This window comes from Schistocerca nitens, chromosome 6 (assembly GCF_023898315.1).
Source record: "Schistocerca nitens isolate TAMUIC-IGC-003100 chromosome 6, iqSchNite1.1, whole genome shotgun sequence".
Taxonomy (NCBI): Eukaryota; Metazoa; Arthropoda; class Insecta; order Orthoptera; family Acrididae; genus Schistocerca; species Schistocerca nitens.
Window position 1 is genome coordinate 583756983 of NC_064619.1, and position 22269 is coordinate 583779251.

Sequence of the window (22269 nt, forward strand, 5' to 3'; positions counted from 1 at the left end):
AAAGAAGAGACTTGAATGGGTTATAAAACTTCGTAATTGGTCATCGGCAGAGTGGACGAGCGTGTTATTCACCGATGAATCGAAGTTCGAGATTTTTGGATCCAGAAGGAGGTTATTTGTTCGATGATTTGTCGGGGATAGGGTAGCTTAGCAGTGTGTTCTACCTACAGTTAAACACGGTGGAGGTTCTATTATGGTTTAGGGATGTTTTGCCGAAGATAGGGTTGGCAACCTTGTGAAAATAGAAGGATGTAACGATCAGAAGTAGTACCACAGCATACTTCGATATCATGCAATACAAAGTGTATTGCGCTTAATACGGAAAGGATTCACTTTACAACAGGATAATGACCAAAAACATCGGTCGATACAAACTACAATGCAACAAAGGAAAAACGTAAAGTACAGAATGATATGGTTTGGCCGTCCCAAAGCCCCGTTTGTAATCGCATTGAAATGGTCTTCGATGAAGTGGACAGACGGATCAGGGAAGTTAATATATCCAGCAAGGAGCATCTCTGGAATATTGTTAACGAATCATATACATTCATGATACCTACAAAACCTGACTGATCGCGTACCCGGAGTTTGTGAGGCAGTCATTAAGTACAAAGGAGGATACTTTGATGAAAGTAAAATATACTGACTGTGATTGTATTATATACGTGGAAGGTAATATAATTATATTTTCTGAGAAATTACGTTTGATTTGTGTTATAAATCTGAAATACCAGGGTGTATTGAAATTAATGAGCGGTAGTATATATTATGAATGTAGTGACTGAATGCTACTGTTAATAGTGTAGATAGTGTCGGAAGTCCCATGCGGCTTTTCGCGGATGATGCTGTAGTATACATAGAAATTGCAGCATTAGAAAATTGTAGCGAAATGCAGGAAGATCTGCAGCGGATAGGCACTTGGTGCAAGGAGTGGCAACTGACCCTTAACATAGACAACTGTAATGTATTGCGAATACATAGAAAGAAGGATCCTTTATTGTATGATTATATGATAGCGGAACAAACACTGGTAGCAGTTACTTCTGTAAAATATCTGGGAGTATGCGTGCGGAACGATTTGAAGTGGAATGATCATATAAAATTAATTGTTGGTAAGGCGGGTACCAGGTTGAGATTCATTGGGAGAGTCCTTAGAAAATGTAGTCCATCAACAAAGGAGGTGGCTTACAAAACAATCGTTCGACCTATACTTCAGTATTGCTCATCAGTGTGGGATCCGTACCAGATCGGGTTGACGGAGGAGATAGAGAAGATCCAAAGAAGAGCGGCGCGTTTCGTCACAAGGTTATTTGGTAAGCGTGATAGCGTTACGGAGATGTTTAACAAACTCAAGTGGCAGACTCTGAAAGAGAGGCGCTCTGCATCGCGGTGTAGCTTGCTCGCCAGGTTTCGAGAGGGTGCGTTTCTGGATGAGGTATCGAATATATTGCTTCCCCCTACTTATACCTCCCGAGGAGATCACGAATGTAAAATTAGAGAGATTAGAGCACGCACCGAGGCTTTCAGACAGTCGTTCTTCCCGCGAACCATACGCGACTGGAACAGGAAAGGGAGATAATGACAGTGGCACGTAAAGTGCCCTCCGCCACACACCGTTGGGTGGCTTGCGGAGTATAAATGTAGATGTAGATGTAATTCAGCCCTAATATCCACTATATATATATATAGTGGTATTTCAGATTCAAAATATACACTACCGCTCATCAATTTCAATACTCCCTGGTATTTCAGATTTACCAGGGTGTATTGAAATTAATGAGCAGTAGTATATATTGTGAATGTAGTAACTAAATGCTACTGTTAATTCAGCCCTAATATCCAATATAGTGGATATTAGGGGTGAGTTAACAGTAGCATTCCGTTACTACATTCACAACAGTTATTGTCTGCGATTGCCATTAATTAATTCAGCTTCTGATAGAAACAGTAAAATAAAATGTATGGGAGTTTAAGTATAGGACTGTTCTTTATTGAGTTTTTTCAAATGATTACAATATAATATTTTGGTACAAATATCAATATTTATTTGAGGAAACAAAGATCGTTGATTAGTACGAAATACATATGCGTTGATCTCCCAAGATTAGAATGAATAAGGCCTGCGCCCTTTCAGACTCCTGAGACCTCGCTGATCCAGGTCCTGACGCTGCCCACGTTGGCGTAGACGTCGAGGCCAAGCTCGCACGGGAAGAGCGTCCAGGATAAGATGCCAATCTGCGTGCTACCACTGACCAGCGGTCCGCCAAAGTCGCCATTGCAAGCGCCCCTCAGCAGGTCTCCAGCGCACACCATGTTCGTTGTCACGTCTACAATCACGTAGGACGCCCGGCAGAGGGCACGGTCCACGATGTTGATGTCCACCTTCTGTAGAACACTGGACATGCTGCCGCGAGTGACGTTGTAGCCCCAACCAGTGATCGTCACCGGCAGTCCCACTGGTGGGTCATAGCCTTGCTCTGGCAGGCTGACTGCCTGCACGTTAGGACCCAGTGCGAAAGAGCCGTTCACCTGTAAAAGCGGAAAAATACACAACTGGCCATTAAAATTGCGACACCAAGGAGGAAAGGCAGATGATAAATGGGTATTCATTGGACAAATATATTATACTAGAACTGACATGTGATTACATTTTCACGCAATTTGGGTGCATAGATCCTCAGAAATCAGTACCCAGAACTACCACCTCTGGCCGTAATAACTGCCTTGATACGCCTGGGCAGTGAGTCAAGCAGAGCTTGGGTGGCGTGTAGAGGCACAGCTGCTCTTGCAGCTTCAAAACGATACCACAGTTCAATAAGAGTAGTGACTGGTGCGTTGTGACGAGTCAGTTGCTCGGCCACCGTTGACCAGACGTTTTAGATTGGTGAGAGATCTGTAGAATGTGCTGGTCAGGGCAGAGGTCGAACATTTTCTGTACCCACAAAGGCCCGTATAGGACCTGCAACATGCGCTCGTGCATTATCTTGCTGAAATGTAGAGTTTCCCAGGGATCGAATGAAGAGTAGAGCTACGGGTCGTAACACATCTGAAATGTAACGTCCACTGTTCAAAGTGCTGTCAATGCGAACAAGAGGTGACTGAGACGTGTAACGAATGGCACCCCATACCATCACGCCGGGTGATACGCCAGTATGGCGATAACGAATACACGCTTCCAATGTGAGTTCACCGCGATGTCACCAAACACAAATGTGATCATCATCATGCTGTAACCAGAACCTGGATTCATCCGAAAAAATGACGTTTTGCCATTCGTGCACCCAGGTTCGTCGTTGAGTACACCATCGCAGGCGCTCCTGTCTGTGATGCAGCGTCAAGGGTAACCGCAGCCATGGTCTCCGAGCTGATAGTCCATGCTGCTGCAAACGTCGTCGAACAGTTCGTGCAGATGGTTGTTGTCTTGCAAACGGCCCCATCTGTTGACTCAGTGATCGAGACGTGGCTGCACGATCCGTTACAGCCATGCGGATAAGGTGCCTGTCATCTCGACTGCTAGTGATACGAGGCCGTTGGGATCCAGCTCTGCGTTCCGTATTACCCTTCTGAACCCACAGATTCCATATTCTGCTAACAGTTATTGGATCTCGACCAACGCGATCAGCAATGTCGAGATACGGTAAACCGCAATCGCGATAGGCTACAATCCGACCTTGATCAAAGTCGGAAACGTGATGGTACGCATTTCTCCTTCTTACACGAGGCATCACAACAACGTTTCACCCGGCAACGGCTGTCTACTGCTGTTTGTGTATGAGAAATCGGTTGGAAACTTTCCTCATGTCAGCACGTTGTAGGTGTCGCCACCGGCGCAAACCTTATGTGAATGCTCTGAAAAGCTAATCATTTGCATATCACAGCAACTTCTTCCTGTCGGCTAAATTTCGCTTCTGTAGCACGTCATCTTCGTGGTGTAGCAATTTTAATGGCCAGTAGGGTACTAAGTCACAACTCTTTCAATTTATTCTGTGTTGTCATTTGACGCACAGGGTATCAGGTTAATGAATTCCTAATATCATGCAGAATGCTGCTAAAACACACACTCTAGTAAAGCATGACACTTTACTGTGCAAAAAAAAAAAAAATAGAACATCTGGAAAGACGACGCCGGTTTTGATCAACAACTCTCACTTAATTACGTCAACAAGTCGAGCAGGCATGACATACGTATCCCAGGAAGTATTCGCCATCTGTACGATTGACTGGATACCAGAGTCTGCATCTACATCTACATTCCGCAAGCCACCTGACGGTGTGTGGCGGAGGGTACCTAGAGTACCTCTATCGGTTTTCTCTTCTATTCCAGTCTCGTATTGTTCGTGGAAAGAAAGATTGTCGGTATGCCTCTGTGTGGGCTCTAATCACTCTGATTTTATCCTCATGGTCTCTTCGCGAGATATACGTAGGAGGGAGCAATATACTGCTTGACTCCTCGGTGAAGGTATGTTCTCGCAGTCATCGCCTGATTGCGGCCCGTAGTGGCTACACCACGTACTAATATGGGTGTTTCAGCAGGGTTCGATACCTGATACTTCAAAATCGCTTGTACTATAGATTTGTAAAGATAATTATTTCTTGTACTCCGTATGTTCAGTTGCAACAATAAATCTTGAATGAATTGGAATTCTTTAAAAGGCTAGACAAAAATTTTTTTTCCGGCAGTGGTTAGTTGTCTATAGGATTTGATGAGAGTTTTTGGAGTATCAATATTGTGCAAGAACCCTACAGCTTACCCCCATTTTTCTTAAAATTTCAAACATATTGCACTATTTGACATCCTGCGAATGTGTCTTGATTTTTCTTTAGTCTGTCTCTCTTAATTACACACTTCGCTAAAGGAATTCCTATAGTTTCCTTGACAAGCGAGTCTCAGAATGATGAGGTTGCTGACATTACCGTACAGCAGAACGTGGCCAGTGTCGATGCAGAAATCTGTCGCAACCGATTTGTTGAGCTGTAGCAGCCGGTGTACCTTCCGTGTTCTGTGCATGACTGTACGATGTACGAAGACCACACTCGCAGGGGATTTTGTAAACACCCACTATGCGGACCCTCAGGTTATCCATGACGGGACCAAAAAGTGCTGCTGTCTTCGGTGGAGGGCGGAAGGTCACTCTATACTCTTACTTGGGGGCGATCCGAACTATTTTTTACGACTGCCTTCCAACACATGGAGTGAAGCCACGGATCTAAATCTCTCTAATCTACCTCATTGTTTAAAACACCCTTATTTTTCATACATAATGCCCTGCAGATCTCTTGCAGCTTTCATGTGCATCTGCATCACACTCCACTAGCCACCTAACAGTGTATGACGAATCATGCTTCTGGTACCACCAACGGTCCCTCACTTCCCTGTTGACTCGCGAATGCAGCTTGTGAAAACCGATCGTCGGTAAACCTCTTTATCAGCTCTAACGTCTCGAATTTTCTTTTTATGATTACGAGATGTATATGGGAGACAATAATATGTTGTCCGACTCCTCCCGGAAAGCACTCTTTCGAAATGTCAATAGTAAATTTCTCCGTGATGCGCAACGCCTCTCTTGTATATGACCGTAACTTTTAATTGCATTGACATGGAAGCTTAATTTTTGTACACTGCCAAGGGACGATAGACCTCAGTATTTAACTTAAATTTCAGCTTGATAGCTTTACCCGTTTCTGAGAAAAAGGCTTCTTAACACACGGACACAGAGGCAATAAAGTGATCCTATACGGGTTCCGTTTTAACCGACTGAAGCATTGAACCCTAAGACTGGGCTGATTTGTATGGAGATACGCCTGCTCTCGATTTACACGAATGAAAGTGGTGCTCTTTCAGGTGTGGAAGCTGCGGAAGCATGTCTTCAGTCGGTATGCTCCGGTTCATTCGCACTGTGAAGAACGTCTCCGCAAATCGCAGGTAACACATAAGACTTTTAACAACAGAACTACTCCTCCGGTTCTCAATAACGTCAAGTGAGTGTTGTGCACTGCTATATTTGCTAACGATATCTGAAACCTGAACTTTAGCTTCGTAGACGAATGGAGTATTTTATAGAAAATAGTAGTATTCCAGCAAAGGTGATTCGAAACATGACGTGAAATATCGTACGTCAAAGACTTCCCTTCTGACATTTTTATGTTTTTGGTTCCTGAAGTTCGCATGCATCCACATCAAACTTGGGCACTTTCTGGGAAAGTGAGGCAGCAGTCCACCGTAAGGACATTTCTTCAAGCTCTATGCAGGTGGTCTGGGAAAGATAAAAAAAGGAAAGGTACAGAGAAACGTATGTACAATATTAGGGCTCAAGTCAGAGAACAAGGAAAGCTTCGGAGTAATTATCTAGCTCACATGAGACACTTTTTGAAAACTTTGGATTGTAGACCTAACCTTCAGGAAAGACCTGGGGAATCTATGATAACGTATGAAAATTATGGCAATCGCCACGATGATGCAAAATAATATAAACTATTTCTACTAAGTAATTATCGAATGGTTCAAATGGCTCTGAGCACTATGGGACTTGACATTTGAGGTCATCAGTCCCCTAGCAGTTAAAAATTACTTAAACCTAACTAACCTAAGGACATCACACACTTCCATGCCCGAGGCTGGATTCAAATCTGCGACCGTAGCAGTCGCGCGGTTCCGGATTGAAGTGCCTAGAACCGCTCGGCCACCGCGACCGGCAAGTAATTATCAGTGAAAAGGAATTTAAGAAATAAAATTGCAATTCGACTTGCCTTGATGAGTGCGGCATCGTAATCAACCGTGATGGGGATGTAAAGTGGGTGCTCGTATATCTCAGCTGCGAGCAACACGACACCGCCGCTCCCCTTCGTAGATGTACCCGCACGCAGCGAGACGAACTGCAGCATATGCTCGAAAACGCCGTTGAGGCCATCTAGGCACAACGAGGACGTCAGCACCCAGTCGGGACTGATGAGGGACCCTCCACAAATGTGGACTCCCGCCGACTCTACAGACACCTGCCAAGGGAAACTGGAGATGCTGGCCTCAGACCCTCCGATGATGCGAGCCTGTCCTGTCCTCCACAGCCGGCCCCTGGTTGGCGATGCCAAACCTGGGGACAGGAGGCATACGAACAGTACTGCCAGGCGAAACATCGCGGACTCGGCCTGTAGCTCACCGCTCCGTGTTCGTCTTTATACACTAGCTGCACTATAAATAAGTGGAGCTAATGATCTCGTTATCTCCGCCCACTTGAAATCATACGTCAAGTGGTAACTTCTCTTAAGATTACGTATCACCTCACTCATCTCAGCACGGGTCAGTCATAAGTAGTCTGTTTTTTATGTCGTAATCCATTAAGCTGACGCCACACCACACGATGGTTGACTTCGACGATGGCTATACTAGTGTACTGTGACTATAGACTGCTGTAAAAAATTCAGCAATCTCAAGGACCATGTAATTTTACTAACAAGTGAAGTGACAGTTCATCATTATGGCAGTAAATGATGATAAATTCACATCAACGCAAACACACATGCCACAGTAAACACTGTCAACACAATCAACATATTATGCACCCCCATCTGCTCGCAAAGCGGGCCTGTATTCTCACCACGCAAATCATCATAAAGGTGCCGAATGGCATCTTGCGATTGACTGTGGCAAACATCATGTGCCTTTTGCTGGAATTCGGCAGTGGTTCTTGTAGACACTGGACAACTTTGGGCTTCATCATATCCCATAGGTGTTCAATCAGTGAGAGGTCTTGTTATGTCGTTGCCCAGGGTAGTTGCTATACACGACGAAGAGCACGTTCTATCACAGCAGTCGTACATGGACCTGCATTGTCCTGCTGCTAAAGCCCATCACCTCCCTGTCCAAGGAATGGCAGTAGCAGTTGGATAACAGTCTCTGGAATGTAGCAACAAACACTGGTTCCCTTACCTTAAAAAATCACCGAATGTCATTGCGAGTTGCAACTGACGCCCCTCGTTCCCATCACACACACACACACACACACACACACACACACAAACACGCACACACACACTCACACTCCATGAAGCCTGGGATGGGAATCGTGAGTCGTTGGCAGATGCACTCTGGACTAGGCAGCTCACCAGATCTACGCCACATACGCGTTACGTCTACCACTCGGATACAAACAGAGCCTACTCTCGTCACTAAGGACAACAGAGTACCATTCCAGCCTCCAGTCAACTTTTTCACAACAACAGAGTTGCCGTGCTTGGCGATGTCATGGCATCACCGGTTGACTGGCCAGCAACAACGTGAATGTACTCCTGCTGCGAGCAGACGGTTTCCAATGGTCCCTGATGACGCAGCGGGTGCAACATGTTCCCAGATCACGTCCCTGGTTGATGTTCGGTCAGCCACGGCTGTTCTCAGAAGGTATCGGTCTTGACATGCGTGTGTACTACGCAGACGTCAAAAACCTGGTTTGCAGGTATGGCAGTGTTCCGCAGGCGACTGTTCAGAGCAGCGACACACAGCCAATACAATGTGCCCAGCGTGTGCAGCAACACGTCGATACGTTCAAATGTTCAAATATGTGTGAAATCCTACGGGACCCAACTGCTAAGGACATCAGTCCCTAAGCTTACACACTACTTAACCTAAATTATCCTAAGGACACACCCGTGCAAGAGCGAGGACTCGAACCCCCGCCGGGACCAGCCGCACAGTCCATGACTGCAGCGTCCCAGAACGCTCGGCTAATCTTGCGCGGCGTCGATACGTCCATTTCGCTTCTCGCAGGCCTAGAAGAGTACGTTTCCGTCGGTGGGCGTGGTTGCATCCTAGAATAAACATTGCAAACACTGTTCAACTCTAAACTCAGGCAGCAGAGTCAAAACAGAGTGTACAATCAGGCCTCCTCAGTGCCATCCGACCGCTGATCTCCGTGTAAAAAGAATCGCTAACACTACAACCTTTCACTAAGCACGTGTTACATCCTGGTGCCAGTTAACTCAGTCCTTGACAATGTTTTTTTTTATTTTTTCAGGCACTTGTACACACAGTCTCTCTCTCTCTCTCTCTCTCTCTCTCTCTCTCTCTCACACACACACACACACACACACAAAGCACACAAAGTCATTCACAAACTCTCACATTCACTGTCATTCACACACTCGTTCACACCTTCATCCACACTGTCACACCGACACACTCTCACACTCACAGGCACATCCAATAAATTTCAATCCGTTTGCGTAGTTCCCTCATGCATAAGAATACAAAATTTGAAGGTGTTATGATATAAGCACCGAAAAAATTGTTCCTTCAAATGTACAATTGTAATTGCTATTTGGTCAATGACGAATGTCTGTCCCCAGTATTACACTGATTTGGTTCTCAGTTGGATAGAACGTAATGAAAGGAGCTTTACAATCTCAAATCTTTCCACTGGAATGAAGGATGTATTTTCTACATCTACATCTACGTGATTACTCTGCTATTCACGATAAAGTGCCTGGCAGAGGGTTCAATGAACCACCTTCAGCCGCACGGGATTAGCCGAGCGGTCTTAGGCGCTGCAGTCATGGGCTGTGCGGCTGGTCCCTGCGGAGGTTCGAGTGCTCCCTCGGGCATGGCTGTGTGTGTTTGTCCTTGGGATAATTGAGGTTAAGTAGTGTGTAAGCGTAGGGACTGATGACCTTAGCAGTTAAGTCCCATAAGATTCCACACACGTTTGAACATTTTGAACCAAGCTGTCTCTCTACCGTTCCACTCTCGAACGGCACGCGGGAAAAACGAGCTCTTAAATTTTTCTGTGCGAGCCCTTATTTCTCTTATTTTATCATGATGATCATTTTTCCCTATGTAGGTGGGTGCCAACAGAACTTTTTTCACAATCGGAGGAAAAAACTGATGATTGAAATTTCATGAGAAGATGCCGTCGCACCGAAGGACGCCTTTGTTTTAATGAAGGTTAGGGTTTGGGTTATTTGGGGAAGGAGACCAGACAGACAGGTCATCGGTCTCATTGGATTAGGGAAGGATGGGGAAGGAAGTCGGCCGTGCTCTTTCAAAGGAACCATCCCGGCATTTGCCTGGAGCGATTTAGGGAAATCACGGAAAACCTAAATCAGGGTGGCCGGACGCGGGACTGAACCGTCGTCCTCCCGAATGCGAGTCCAGTGTCTAACCACTTTGTTTTAATGATTGTCACTCCAATTCACGTATCATGTCTGTGATACTATCTCCCTTATTTCGCGATAATACAAAACGAGCTGCCCTTCTCTGTACTTTTTCGATGTCATCCGTCGGCCTCACCTGATGCGGATCCCACACCGCACAGCAATACCCCAGAATAGGGCGGACAAGCTTGGTGTAAGCAGTCTCTTTGGTAGACCTGTTGCACCTTCTAAGTGTTCTGACAATGAATCGCAGTCTTTGGTTTGCTCTACCCACAATATTATCTATGTGATGGTTCAAATTTAGCTTATTTGTAATTGTAAGCCGGCCGCGGTGGTCTCGCTGTTCTAGGCGCGCAGTCCGGAACCGCGCGAATGCTACGGTCGCAGGTTCGAATCCTGCCTCGGGCATGGATGTGTGTGATGTCCTTCGGTTAGTTATGTTTAAGTAGTTCTAAGTTCTAGGGGACTGATGACCACAGCAGTTAAGTCCCATAGTGCTCAGAACCATTTGACCCATTTTTGTAATTGTAATCCCTAAGTATTTAGCTGAATTTACAGCCTTCAGATTTGTGTGACTTACCGCGTAATCGAAATTTAGCTGATTTATTTTAGTACTCATGTGAATAACTTCGTACTTTTCCTTATTTTGGGTCAATTGCCACTTTTCGCACCATACCGATATCTTATCTAAATCATTTTGCAAGTCGTTTTGATCATCTGATGACTTTAGAAGACGGTAAACGACAGCGTCATCTGCATACAATCTAAGACGGCTTCTCAGATTGTCTCCTAAGTCGTTAATATAGATCAGGAACAATAGAGGGCCTATAACGCTTCCTTGGAGAACGCCGGATATTACTTGTGTTTTACTCGATGACTTTCCGTCTATTACTGCGAACTGTGACCTTTCTGACAGGAAATTACTAATCCAGTCGCACAACTGAGGCGATACCCCGCAGACACGCAGTTTGGTTAGAAGACGCTTGTGAGGAACGGTGTCAAAAACCTTCTGGAAATCTAAAAATATGGAATCAATTTGACATCTCCCTGTCGATAGCACTCATTACTTAATGAGTATAAAGAGCTAGTTGTGTTTCACAAGAACGATATTTTCTGAATCCATGCTATGTGTCAATAAATCGTTTCTTTCGAGGTATTTCATAATGTTCGAATACAGTATATGTTCCAAAACCCTACTGCAAATCGTCGTTAGTGATATAGGCCTGTAATGCAGTGGATTACTCGTACTTCCCTTTTGGGTATTGGTGTGACTTGAGCAATTTTCCAGTCTTTAGGTACGGATCTTTCTGTGAGCGAGTGGTTGTATACAGGGTGTTACAAAAAGGTACGGCCAAACTTTCAGGAAACATTCCTCACACACAAATAAAGAAGAGATGTTATTTGGACATGCGTCCGGAAACGCTTAATTTCCATGTTAGAGCTCATTTTAGTTTCGTCAGTATGGCTTTATTCAGACGTGATCAAATTGTAAATTTTCGCAATCAACATGTGTGAGCTGACGAGAATCCGCACGCAATTGTGCAATCACGTCATCAACACAGATTTTCTGTGAACGTTTGGGCAGGCATTGTTGGTGATGTCTTGATTGGGCCCCATGTTCTTCCACCTACGCTCAATGGAACACGTTATCATGATTTCATACGGGATACTCTACCTGTGCTGCTAGAACATGTGCCTTTACAAGTACGACACAACAAGTGGTTCATGCACGATGGAGCTCCTACACATTTCAGTCGAAGTTTTCGTACGCTTCTCAACAACAGGTTCGCTGACCGATGGATTGGTAAAGGCGGACCAATTCCATGGCCTCCACGCTCTCCTGACCTCAGCCCTCTTGACTTTCAATTATGGGGGCATTTGAAAACTCTTGTCTACGCAAGCCCGGTACCAAATGTAGAGAATCTTCGTGCTGGTATTGTAAACGGCTGTGATACACTACGCCATTCTCCAGGGCTGCATCAGAGCATCAGGGATTCCATGCGACGGAGGGTGGATGCATGTATCCTCGCTAACGGAGGACATTTTGAACATTTCCTGTAACAAAGTGTTTGAAGTCACGCTGGTACGTTGTGTTGCTGTGTGTTTCCATTCCATGATTAATGTGATTTGAAGAGAAGTAATAAAATGAGCTCTAACATGGAAAGTAAGCGTTTCCGGACACATGTCTACATAACATATTTTCTTTCTTTGTGTGTGAGGAATGTTTCCTGAAAGTTTGGCCGTACCTTTTTATAACACCCTGTATAATTGCTAAATATCGAGCTATTTTATCAGCATACTCTGAGAGGAACCTGACCGGTATACAATCTTTGTTATTAAACAGACCGAAATTGGAACCGCATAAAACAATATGCCGACGGTAAAGTGATGGAAGATCACACAGGCTAGAACTAACGATGAATGCTAGTGTGCATGATACATTTATGATGTATTCTGTTTCTACCTTATCATTCCAGCCTACGAAATCATTGCACAAATAACTTAAGAAAATGCTGTGCGGTGACATCGTCGACAACTCCGATATTTCGACAGGTATTCGTCCCGTCATTTTCAAGGCAAAACTGCAAAAAGTAAGCGTTGTTGAAGTGAATTAAAAACCTGGTTTTCGGAGCAGAATGGAAATGAGCCGGCCGGAGAGGCCGAGCGGTTCTAGGCGCTTCAGTCAGTTTCCGCGCGACCGGAACGGTCGCAGGTTCGAATCCTGCCTCGGGCATAGATGTGTGTGATGTCTTTAGGTTAGTTAGGTTTAAGTAGTTCTAAGTTTTAGGGGACTGATGACCTCCGATGTTAAGTCCCATAGTGCTCAGAGCCATTTACCATTATCAGAAGCAGGAGGGGTACAGGAAGATGAGAAGATTGAAGGGAGAGTGAAGTAGCTGTTATGAAAAGACAGCATTTAAATAAGGAGCCCTACTTTCAGGGGGGAGGGAGAAGTTGTAGGGAATTGGGGATTTCTGAGTATGAACTGCTGACTAGTATGTGGAAGAGATGGCTTTTGTGATAGAAGATATTAGGGAAGAATTTAATTAGTTTGAAATTTTGAGGAAGATTGTACCAGTGTCGTGTTCCTGATACGTAAATTGATTTAGGTAACATGGGAGTGTTACGTGATGGCACAGAAAGGAATTTACTTTGTTGAGAAAGAGCATTTTTGCTGTGCTGGTCGATAGTAGTGTAAGAGCTGAAGATAAATTAGAGGAAGAGCAATCACTGAGACTATGACGGAGCAAACATAGTATATGGAAGTCTCTATACTTATTGGCACGTAACCATGGTAACCTGAGACCTGAGTTTCTCCCGGCGAATACAGTGTTCAACAGTTCGTAGCGCACGCAAATCGAGGGAGCCTGCGGTGTCGCCAAACGTTTACGAGGTTTGATTTTCTCAAACAGAAGAAACGCAAGTTCACATAGCTTACATCTATCACTTCCAGAAGAGGCACATTTTTACTGGTAATGAGCATTTCTGTATGTGGTAACTTACGGACCCATCGCATTTTAGCGCATGAAGCTTCATGTTGTTTTCTGTTTACAACTATATTAATGTGGTTAACGCAGTTGTCATGCTCTAATGCTGGAGTGAATTTGATTTTAGGGTGCTTGAAACTTACTGTCTGTGCAAAGTTATCCATCTCTTCCTTAGTGCCTTTAAAGTGGAGAATTTTATAATGTAGGTATCGTTTGTAATAAATGATATTCTGCTGTAAGTTATCGTATTTCTCAAGAAACTTGTTCTTCAGATCATTTGTGTAATACATTTTATACATTGAAGGATTACTTAGATAAAACAGAGTAGGGGTTTGACAAAAAATGTTGTACAAATAAATAATAACAATAATGATTATAAAACATCCAACATTCCACATAACACCTTCACTTAATGTGTTTTTGCTTCTTTTTTCCTTTCTAGAAATACTTACCCCCAAACTACGCATATCACAATACTAACACCTCTTCCTCTTTCTGAGCTCAATATCTCACTCATTATGGAGGGATGCTGACTCAGTTTTTCAGGATAGCAAATGGGAAGTTGTGGTACAGAAAATGGCCCAGAGATTACCAGTGTGTGTGTGTGTGTGTGTGTGTGTGTGTGTGTGTGTGTATGTGTGTGTGCGTGTGTGCAGTGGGCGAAGTGTTATGAAACAATGTGTGTATAGTGTGTTTGCAGTGACTAATAGTGACATATGAATTAACAGTGTGGCATTACATTATTTAATAAGTTATCTGTAAAAAAGGTATTGTATACCAGGAGTAAATGTAATGATAGTGTCTAACTAAAAGTCTGTAAATATATGTGTATACGATTTATCTGGTTTTACATTGATCTAAACTTGCAAATACTTTGACATGTCCTATATCCTTGTAAAAAGAGAACTACAGATGAATAATGCTACTACTACTACTATTACTACTACAGTAATGAATATTGCTGCTTAAGCTGCTGCCCAGTGCAAGACCCTTCGGGCATGGATGTATGTGATGTCCTTAGGTTAGTTAGGTTTAAGTAGTTCTAAGTTCTAGGGGACTGATGACCTCATATGTTAAGTCCCATAGTGCTCAGAGCCATTTACTATAAAACAAGAAAGAAACTGATGAGTTATTGCAAAGCGAAGAACAGAAAGGTATAAACGACAAACGAATAAGAAATGAGTCAAGGCTGACCACTTGACACGTTTCGCAGCTTCGTACAATATATTCATTATTCAGTTTCTCTTTCATTGCCTTGACGTCTTTATTAGCAAAAACGATAATTAAAGTTAAATAGGTCATCTAAACTCCAATAAGCAATTTCAAACAATTATTCCATCATCTTTCTGGCGTGTATCTGGGATGTTATCTGTTCTTGTTCCGATATGTCACCTGACAACCTATCAGCTAATCTCAAGGCGAGTCGGCTTGAAAGATTTTTAAATCACCTGTCAGAGTCGTATCTAGACTATCAGGGGTCCCATACACAATACTGTAGAATAATTGCGTGTGCATCAGAGATGTAGTGGACCTGGTAACAAGATAGATATAAGTTGACGCGTCTAACACTGAAATTCAGCAACCACAATGTCAGTGAATTCACAGAGCTTACGAAATATTTGGTTGATTATCATGCATGGTATATGTTGAAATATCGGGGAGTGATGACTTACAATAAAAGTTCTTTTGAGAGTGCATATGTCATATGAGTGTTTTTCGTGATTTGTTGAGCTGGCAACTCTCATGTTACTGCCATGGATTACGTGACCATTTTGGCTGCTCACATCCATGCCCTGGGCAAGGTGCCATTGGGATAAGGCTGTAGCTAATCTGTTTTGTCACTGTTTTGCAGAGAGTGTCGCATCTCAAGGTGCCAGCTTCCACTACGGTCCAGGTGTATATAAAGGAAATGTGTGCACGGAAACACAAGGAAAGGGTTGGCACTAACACACGAACTGTAGTTGTGTGTCCTGATTAAACATTAATGATTACTAAGTAGTGACGGAAACAATCAGCTACCGTAATGAAACTAGAGTTGCACCTTATGAACATTTACTGTCATGACCTCAATGATTGCTCAGAACAAACAAGGGTCAAATACTCATCATGATAGAATGAGTGCATATACGTATATGAGTGTGTAATAATTGTTGATTTTCAGATAGAAAGGACTGGAAAAGATCTCGTAAAATAGACCTAACGAATAAGAAATCGTTCTAACTTTCTGAATCTCGAAATTGAAGTGTTGGTGATGATTGCAGCGGAAGGTTAGTGAGTAAAAGAGAAATAGAACCCCAAAGAGGAAACTCATGGCCCAAAGGGCACCAAACAGTGACTGGTTGATCAATCTGAATCCTCGTGCCTATCATCCTCTACGAATTATGTACACCTTGGCTGCGACTCTCACATCATTTAGGGTAGATGAGGAGCGGTGAGATGGCAGGTAGAGTCGGGCGCTACCGTGGCACAGCCCGCCTACTCCTGAACTGTCTTCTCCTCTAGCGGTGAAAAAGGCAGTTCCCAGACCTCTTAACGACCAAGTCCGCCTCCTATGGCTCCCGGCCAAGCAGGGATCTCAGCGAGGAAGCCTCTGATACTTTAGTCTACTGATCCTTTTCGATGTGAGCCCTCCAATACTATCATTATGACCAATCTGAGACCGTGTACTTTATTTCACCAATCCGAAACCTGCTAACAGTTTTCTTCTGGAAGGTTCGGCGTCGATTCTTTTGAAAGATCCCGGACGCTGATTTGTCCGGACTCCTCTTTCCAGCAACCTGAGAGTAATGCCCTATGCCACATCGCCGTTCCCAAAGATTCCGAGTTCCGGCCTACCAAACGGAGTCCCGCCAAAAACTTTCCTCAAATTTGCCTTCTCAGTGCTTATGCTCAAGGGGTCAGCGTCCCGTCGGCACTAGACAAAGAACTCGCTTGTGGAGAAGCCCCACAGTTACTGCACAATACTGAGATGTTGTCGCACGAAACGCACCATATGCATGGGTGATCTGTCTTTGAGAGAAATCTCTCTGAAGGACGTAAGCCACCCTCTGCCGCAGTGAATGCGACAGTGGGCGGCCGCTCACAGGTGCTTGGTGCTCCAACCAGCGTGTCCAGTCTGCAGCTTCGCCTGCTGAAGTTAGGTAAAGGGAGAATAAATTGCAAGGGCCATGTTTTCACGCTTTGATAACCATCAGAACAAATTCACCACCCACTATACAGTTAAATGAAATTAAACGAATTCTACAATCATCACACCCTCTCATCGATATCACTGCTCTTTTGCTTATACATCCGTATTTATTAGTTAATTAGACCTATGTTATCGATGTATTAAGTGTGCTGAGTAAAAATGAGAATGAAGCATCAGGCTCTCTACAACCTGATTCGTTTCACATGGTAAAATTTTTGTTCCTCAATGGTAATTGTGGCCGCACAGGACTGGTTTCATGAGTACGAGGATGAATTGTCATATCTCTCCCGAGCATCACAGTCAGCAGATTGCAGTGTAATTGAGGCTTTGTGGTCTACTTGGGAGAGAAGCTTGCGTGATCGGTATTCACTTTCACGATACTTGAAATTGCAATTGTTTGCAAGAATATAATACATAAAATTTCTCCGAAAACGATACAGGATCTGTATCAATCGATTCCGAGAAGACAGGAAGCTGTATTGAAAGTGATCTGTTTTTCTACACCATATTAGGCATGACAGTGTGTTATATTTATGCACTGAAGAGCCAAAGAACCTGGTACACGTGCCTAACATTGTGTAGCCTCACCCCCCCCCCCCCCATCCGAGAACACAGAAGTGCCGCAATAGGACGTAGCATGAAGGCGAGTAATGTCTGAAGTAGTGCTGGAGGAAATTGACACCATGAATCCTGCAGGGCTCTCCATAAATCCGTAAGAGAACGAGGAGGTGGGGGTCTCTTCTGAACAGCACGATGCAAGGCATCCCATATACGCTCAATAATGTTCATTTCTGGGGAGTTCGGTGGCCAGCGGAAGCGTTAAAACTCAGAAGAGTGGTCCTGGACCCACTCTGTAGCAATTTTGGCCGTGTGGTGTGTCGCATTGTCCTGCTGGAATTGCCCAAATCCGTCGAAATTACAATGGACATGAATGGATGCAGATGATCAGATGTGATGCTTACGTATGTGTTCACCTGTCAGAGTCGTATCTAGACGTATCAGGGGTCCCACACCACTCCAAGAGCACAAGCCCCACACCATTACAGAGCCTCCACCAGCGTCAACAGTCCCCTGGTGGTATGCAGGGTTCATGGGTTCATGAGGCTGTCTACATACTCGTACACGTCCATCCGCTCGATACAATTTGAAACTTGTCCGACCATGCAACACATTTCCAGTCATCAATAGTCCAATATCGGTTTTGACGGGCCCAGGCGAGGCGTAATGCTTTGCGTCATGCTGTCATCCAGGATATAAGAGTGGGCTTTCTGTCCGAAAGCCCATGTCGATAATATTTCGTTGAATGATTCGCAGGCTGCCTTGCTGATAGCCCAGCATTAAAATCTGCAGTAATTTGCGGAGGGCTTGCACTTCTCTCGCGCTGAACGATTCTCTTCAGTCGTCGTTGGATCGCTTCTTGCAGGATCATGTTCCGGCCGCAGCGATGTAGGAGATTTGATGTTTCACCGGATTCCTGATATTTACGGTGCACTTGTGAAATGGTCGTGCGGGAAAATGTCTACTTCATCGTTACCTGCGTCGACTTTAACACTTAAATCTTGATAGTCTGGCATTGTAGCAGCAGTAACCGAAGCACAGAACCGTCAACAGACTTCTGGCCGGCAGCGGTGGCCGAGCGGTTCTAGGCGCTTCAGTCCGGAACCACGCGACTGCTACGGTCGCGGGTTCGAATCCTGCCTCGAGCATGGCTGTATGTGATGTCCTTAGGTTAGTTAGGTTTTAGTAGTTCTAAGTTCTAGGGGACTGATGACCTCAGATGTTAAATCCCATAGTGCTCAGAGCCATTTTTCAACAGAATTCTACCTAAATGTTCACATAAAGTGAAGCAATGTCCTTTCTTATTAAAAGAAAACATTTAAATTACGAATATTTACATGTAATTCCAAAAAATTTATATGTCGGTAACAGGTGCCATCCATCCTGCATTTTCGGTGTTCAATGTGCAACATCGAGCGAATTTCAAGAATCGTGGCGTCGTCGTTGTTTGGTCATGGTGTGGGACTACGAAGCGGGAGATCCGTGTTCAAATCTTCCTCGTGACTTTTTTTTTTTTTTTTAGAAAATTTAGAACTTTCCATCTGGTTATTGATGTGTCTGTTTTCCTTCTGTAGTCCTGGAAATTGCCATACTACACACTAATTATAGAACATAAGCCGTGGGGCGAGAGTATATTACCGTCGCAAGAACATGTTCTGAATAGTGAGTGCAGGCGAGATGTCGCATAGACCTCTCACAGAAAAGAAAACAACAAATAAACGGGTGTGAATTTGTTCCAACAAAGAGTCAACTGCATCAGGCACTTGTATTATATAGGCATAGCCGACCGCAGCGTCATATTCTGCCTGTTTACAAATCTCTGTCTTTGAATACGCATGCCTGTACCAGTATCTTTGACCTTCGAATAACATGAAATTCCATTAGAAACAATACAGAAACGGTCCAAATTGCGGCACATCAGTGTACAAAGGGTATTTCCAGTGTCCCTTGTCAGCAGATAAAGCAGAGGAGACAGCGGAAAGGGACGGAGAGAGAAAGCTTACCCACAGGCTGAAAATGAAAGCTTTCTTGGCTAATAAGAAAGAGAAGACAGAAAAAGAAGCATCGTGGTCCTCAGTGGGCTTAAAGGAATATATGAAGGAGGAACTCAATATAAGAGCTATTCAGGAAGATGATAATATAAAAGATCTTATGCTGAGGTGACAAGAGTCCTAATATCGTATCAGATCTCTCTCTGCCCCTCCTAGTGCATCGACTCGGCGTGGCATGGACTCAACAAGTCGTTGTAAGCCCCTGAAGAAATACTGAGCCATATGGCCATCCCGTAATTGCGAAGATGTTACCTGTATAGGATTTTTCGCACGAACTATCCTCACGATTATGTCCCATAAATGTTCGATGAGATTCGTGTCGTGCGATCGGGGTGGTGTCAAATCATTTTTTCGAATTTCCCAGAATGTTCTTCTAACCAATCACCAACAGTTGTGGACTCGTGACATGGATCAATCCCATCCACAAAAATTCCCTCGTTGTTTGGGAACTTAAAGTCTATGAATGGCTACCAATTGTCTCCAAGGAGCCAAATATAACTGAAGACCAAGCCCACTCCATTTAACACAGCCCAAATCATTATGGAGCCGTCACACGATTGCAAAATGCCTTTTTGACAACTTGGGTCCACGGCTTCGTGGGTTCTGCGCCACATTTGAACCCTACCATCAGCTCCTACCAACTGAAATCGGGACTCATCACCACCAGGCCACGGTTTTCCAGTCGCTTAGAGTCCAACCGATAAGGTTACGGGCCTAAAAGAGGCGCTGAGGGCGATGTCGTGCTGTTAACAAAGGCACTCGCGTCAGTCGTCTGCTGCCATAGCCTATTAACGCCTAGTTTCGCCGCACTGTCCTTGCGGATACGTTCACCGTACGTCCCACATTCATTTCTGCGGTTATTTCATGCAGCGTCGCTTACCTGTTAACACTAACAACTCTAGGTTGCTCTCAATCGTGAAGGCCATCGGGCACAATGTTGTCTGTGGTGAGAGGTATTGTCTGAAATTTGGTATTCTTGGAGCTCTCTTGGTAGCCTGTATATGGGAATATTGAATTTGACTTCCGAAATGGAATGTCCCACGCCTCTAGCTGCAATTACCATTTCAGGTTCAGGGTCTGTTAAAATCTCTCGTACTTCAGTAATCACGTCGGGATTTTCACATGAATCACCTGAGCACAAACGACCGCTCCGCCAGTTCACTGTCCTTTTATACGGTGTGTACGCGACCTTTATTGGTATATGTACACTACTGGCCATTAAAATTGCTACACCAACAAGAAATGCAGATGATGAACGGGTATTCATTGGGCAAATATATAATACTAGAACTGACACGTGATTACATTTTCACTCAATTTGGGTGCATAGATCCTGAGAAAATAGTACTCAGAACAACCACCTCGGGCCATAATAACGGCCTTGATACGCCTGAGCATTGAGCCAAACAGAGATTGGATGACGTGTACAGGTACAGCTGCCCATGCAGCTTCAACACGATATCACAGTTCATCAATAGTAGTGACTGGCGTATTGTGACGAGCCAGTTGCTTAGCCACCATTGACCAGACGTTTTCAGTTGGTGAGAGATCTGGAGAATGTGCTGGCCAGGGCAGCAGTCCAGAAAGGCCCGTACAGGACCTGTAACATGCGGTCGTGCATTATCCTGCTCAAATGTAGGGTTTCGCAAGGATCGAATGAAGGGTAGAGCCACGGGTCGTAACAAATCTGAAATGTAATGTCCACTGTTGAAAGTGCCGTCAGTGCGAACAAGAGGCGACCGAGACGTGTAACCAATGGCACTCCATACCATCACGCCGGGTGATACGCCAGTATGGCGATGACGCATACACGCTTCCAATGTTCGTTCACCGCGATGTCGCCAAACACGGATGCGACCACCGTGATGATGTAAGCAGAACCTGGATTCATCCGAAAAATGAAGTTTTGCCATTCGTGCACCCAGGTTCGTCGTTGAGTACACCATCTCAGGCGCTCCTGTTTGTGATGCAGCGTCAAGGGTAACCGCAGCCATGGTCTCCGAGCTGATAGTCCATGCTGCTGTGAACGTCGTCGAACTGTTCATGCAGATGGTTGTTGTCTTCCAAACGTCCCCATCTGTTGACTCAGGGATCGAGACGTGGTACCGCGATCCGCTACAGCCATGCGGATAAGATGCCTGTCATCTCGACTGTTAGTGATACGAGACCGTTGGGATCCAGCACGGCGTTCCATATTACCTTCCTGAGCCCACCGATTCCATATTCTGCTAACAATCATTGGATCTCGACCAACGCGAGCAGCAATGTCGCGATACGATAAATCGCAATCGCGATAGGCTACAATCCGACCTTTATCAAAGTCGGAAACGTGATGGTACGCATTTCTCCTCCTTACACGAGGCATCACAACAACGTTTCAACAGGCAACGCCCGTCAACTGCTGTTTGCGTATGAGAAATCGGTTGGAAACTTTCGTCATGTCAGCACGTTGTAGGTGTCGCCACCGGCGCCAACCTTGTGTGAATGCTCTGAAAAGCTAATCATTTGCATATGACAGCATCTACTTCCTGTCGGTTAAATTTCTCGTCTGTAACACGTAATCTTCGTGGTGTAGCAATTTTAATGGCCAGTAGTGTACATATCGTTGTCCCATGACTTTTGTGTGACTTACGGTAAATAAAATTCTCCTCTGCCACAATGTGCTTTAGACAAGCATGTTTTACTGCCTTGCGAAATGGTCAGACAAGAGAGATGTGAAAAAAAAAAAACGATAATCTGAATGATATCAGTGCAGTGCCACTTGATCTGTACCGGACGGAGATAAGGCTGTGAGTGGTGTCATCATTTTCTCGGCCAACAGGAGTATAAAGAGGGCCGGAGG

The 22269-nt window shown here is 44.5% G+C and overlaps 2 protein-coding genes across 2 annotated transcripts in view; both read right to left on the bottom strand.

Moving 5' to 3' along the window:
• LOC126263507 (trypsin delta-like) overlaps positions 1 to 22269 on the bottom strand; it is a 562206-nt gene that overhangs the window by 140450 nt on the left and 399487 nt on the right. The gene's annotated exons all lie outside the window — the stretch shown is intronic.
• Positions 1969 to 7169, bottom strand: LOC126262753 (trypsin-7-like). The gene is made up of 2 exons (XM_049959564.1): positions 6748 to 7169; positions 1969 to 2529 (listed from the first exon to the last, which is right to left on the bottom strand). The coding sequence occupies exons 1-2, from the start codon at positions 7129 to 7131 to the stop codon at positions 2131 to 2133; spliced, it is 783 nt and encodes a 260-aa protein (XP_049815521.1). The 5' UTR covers positions 7132 to 7169; the 3' UTR covers positions 1969 to 2130.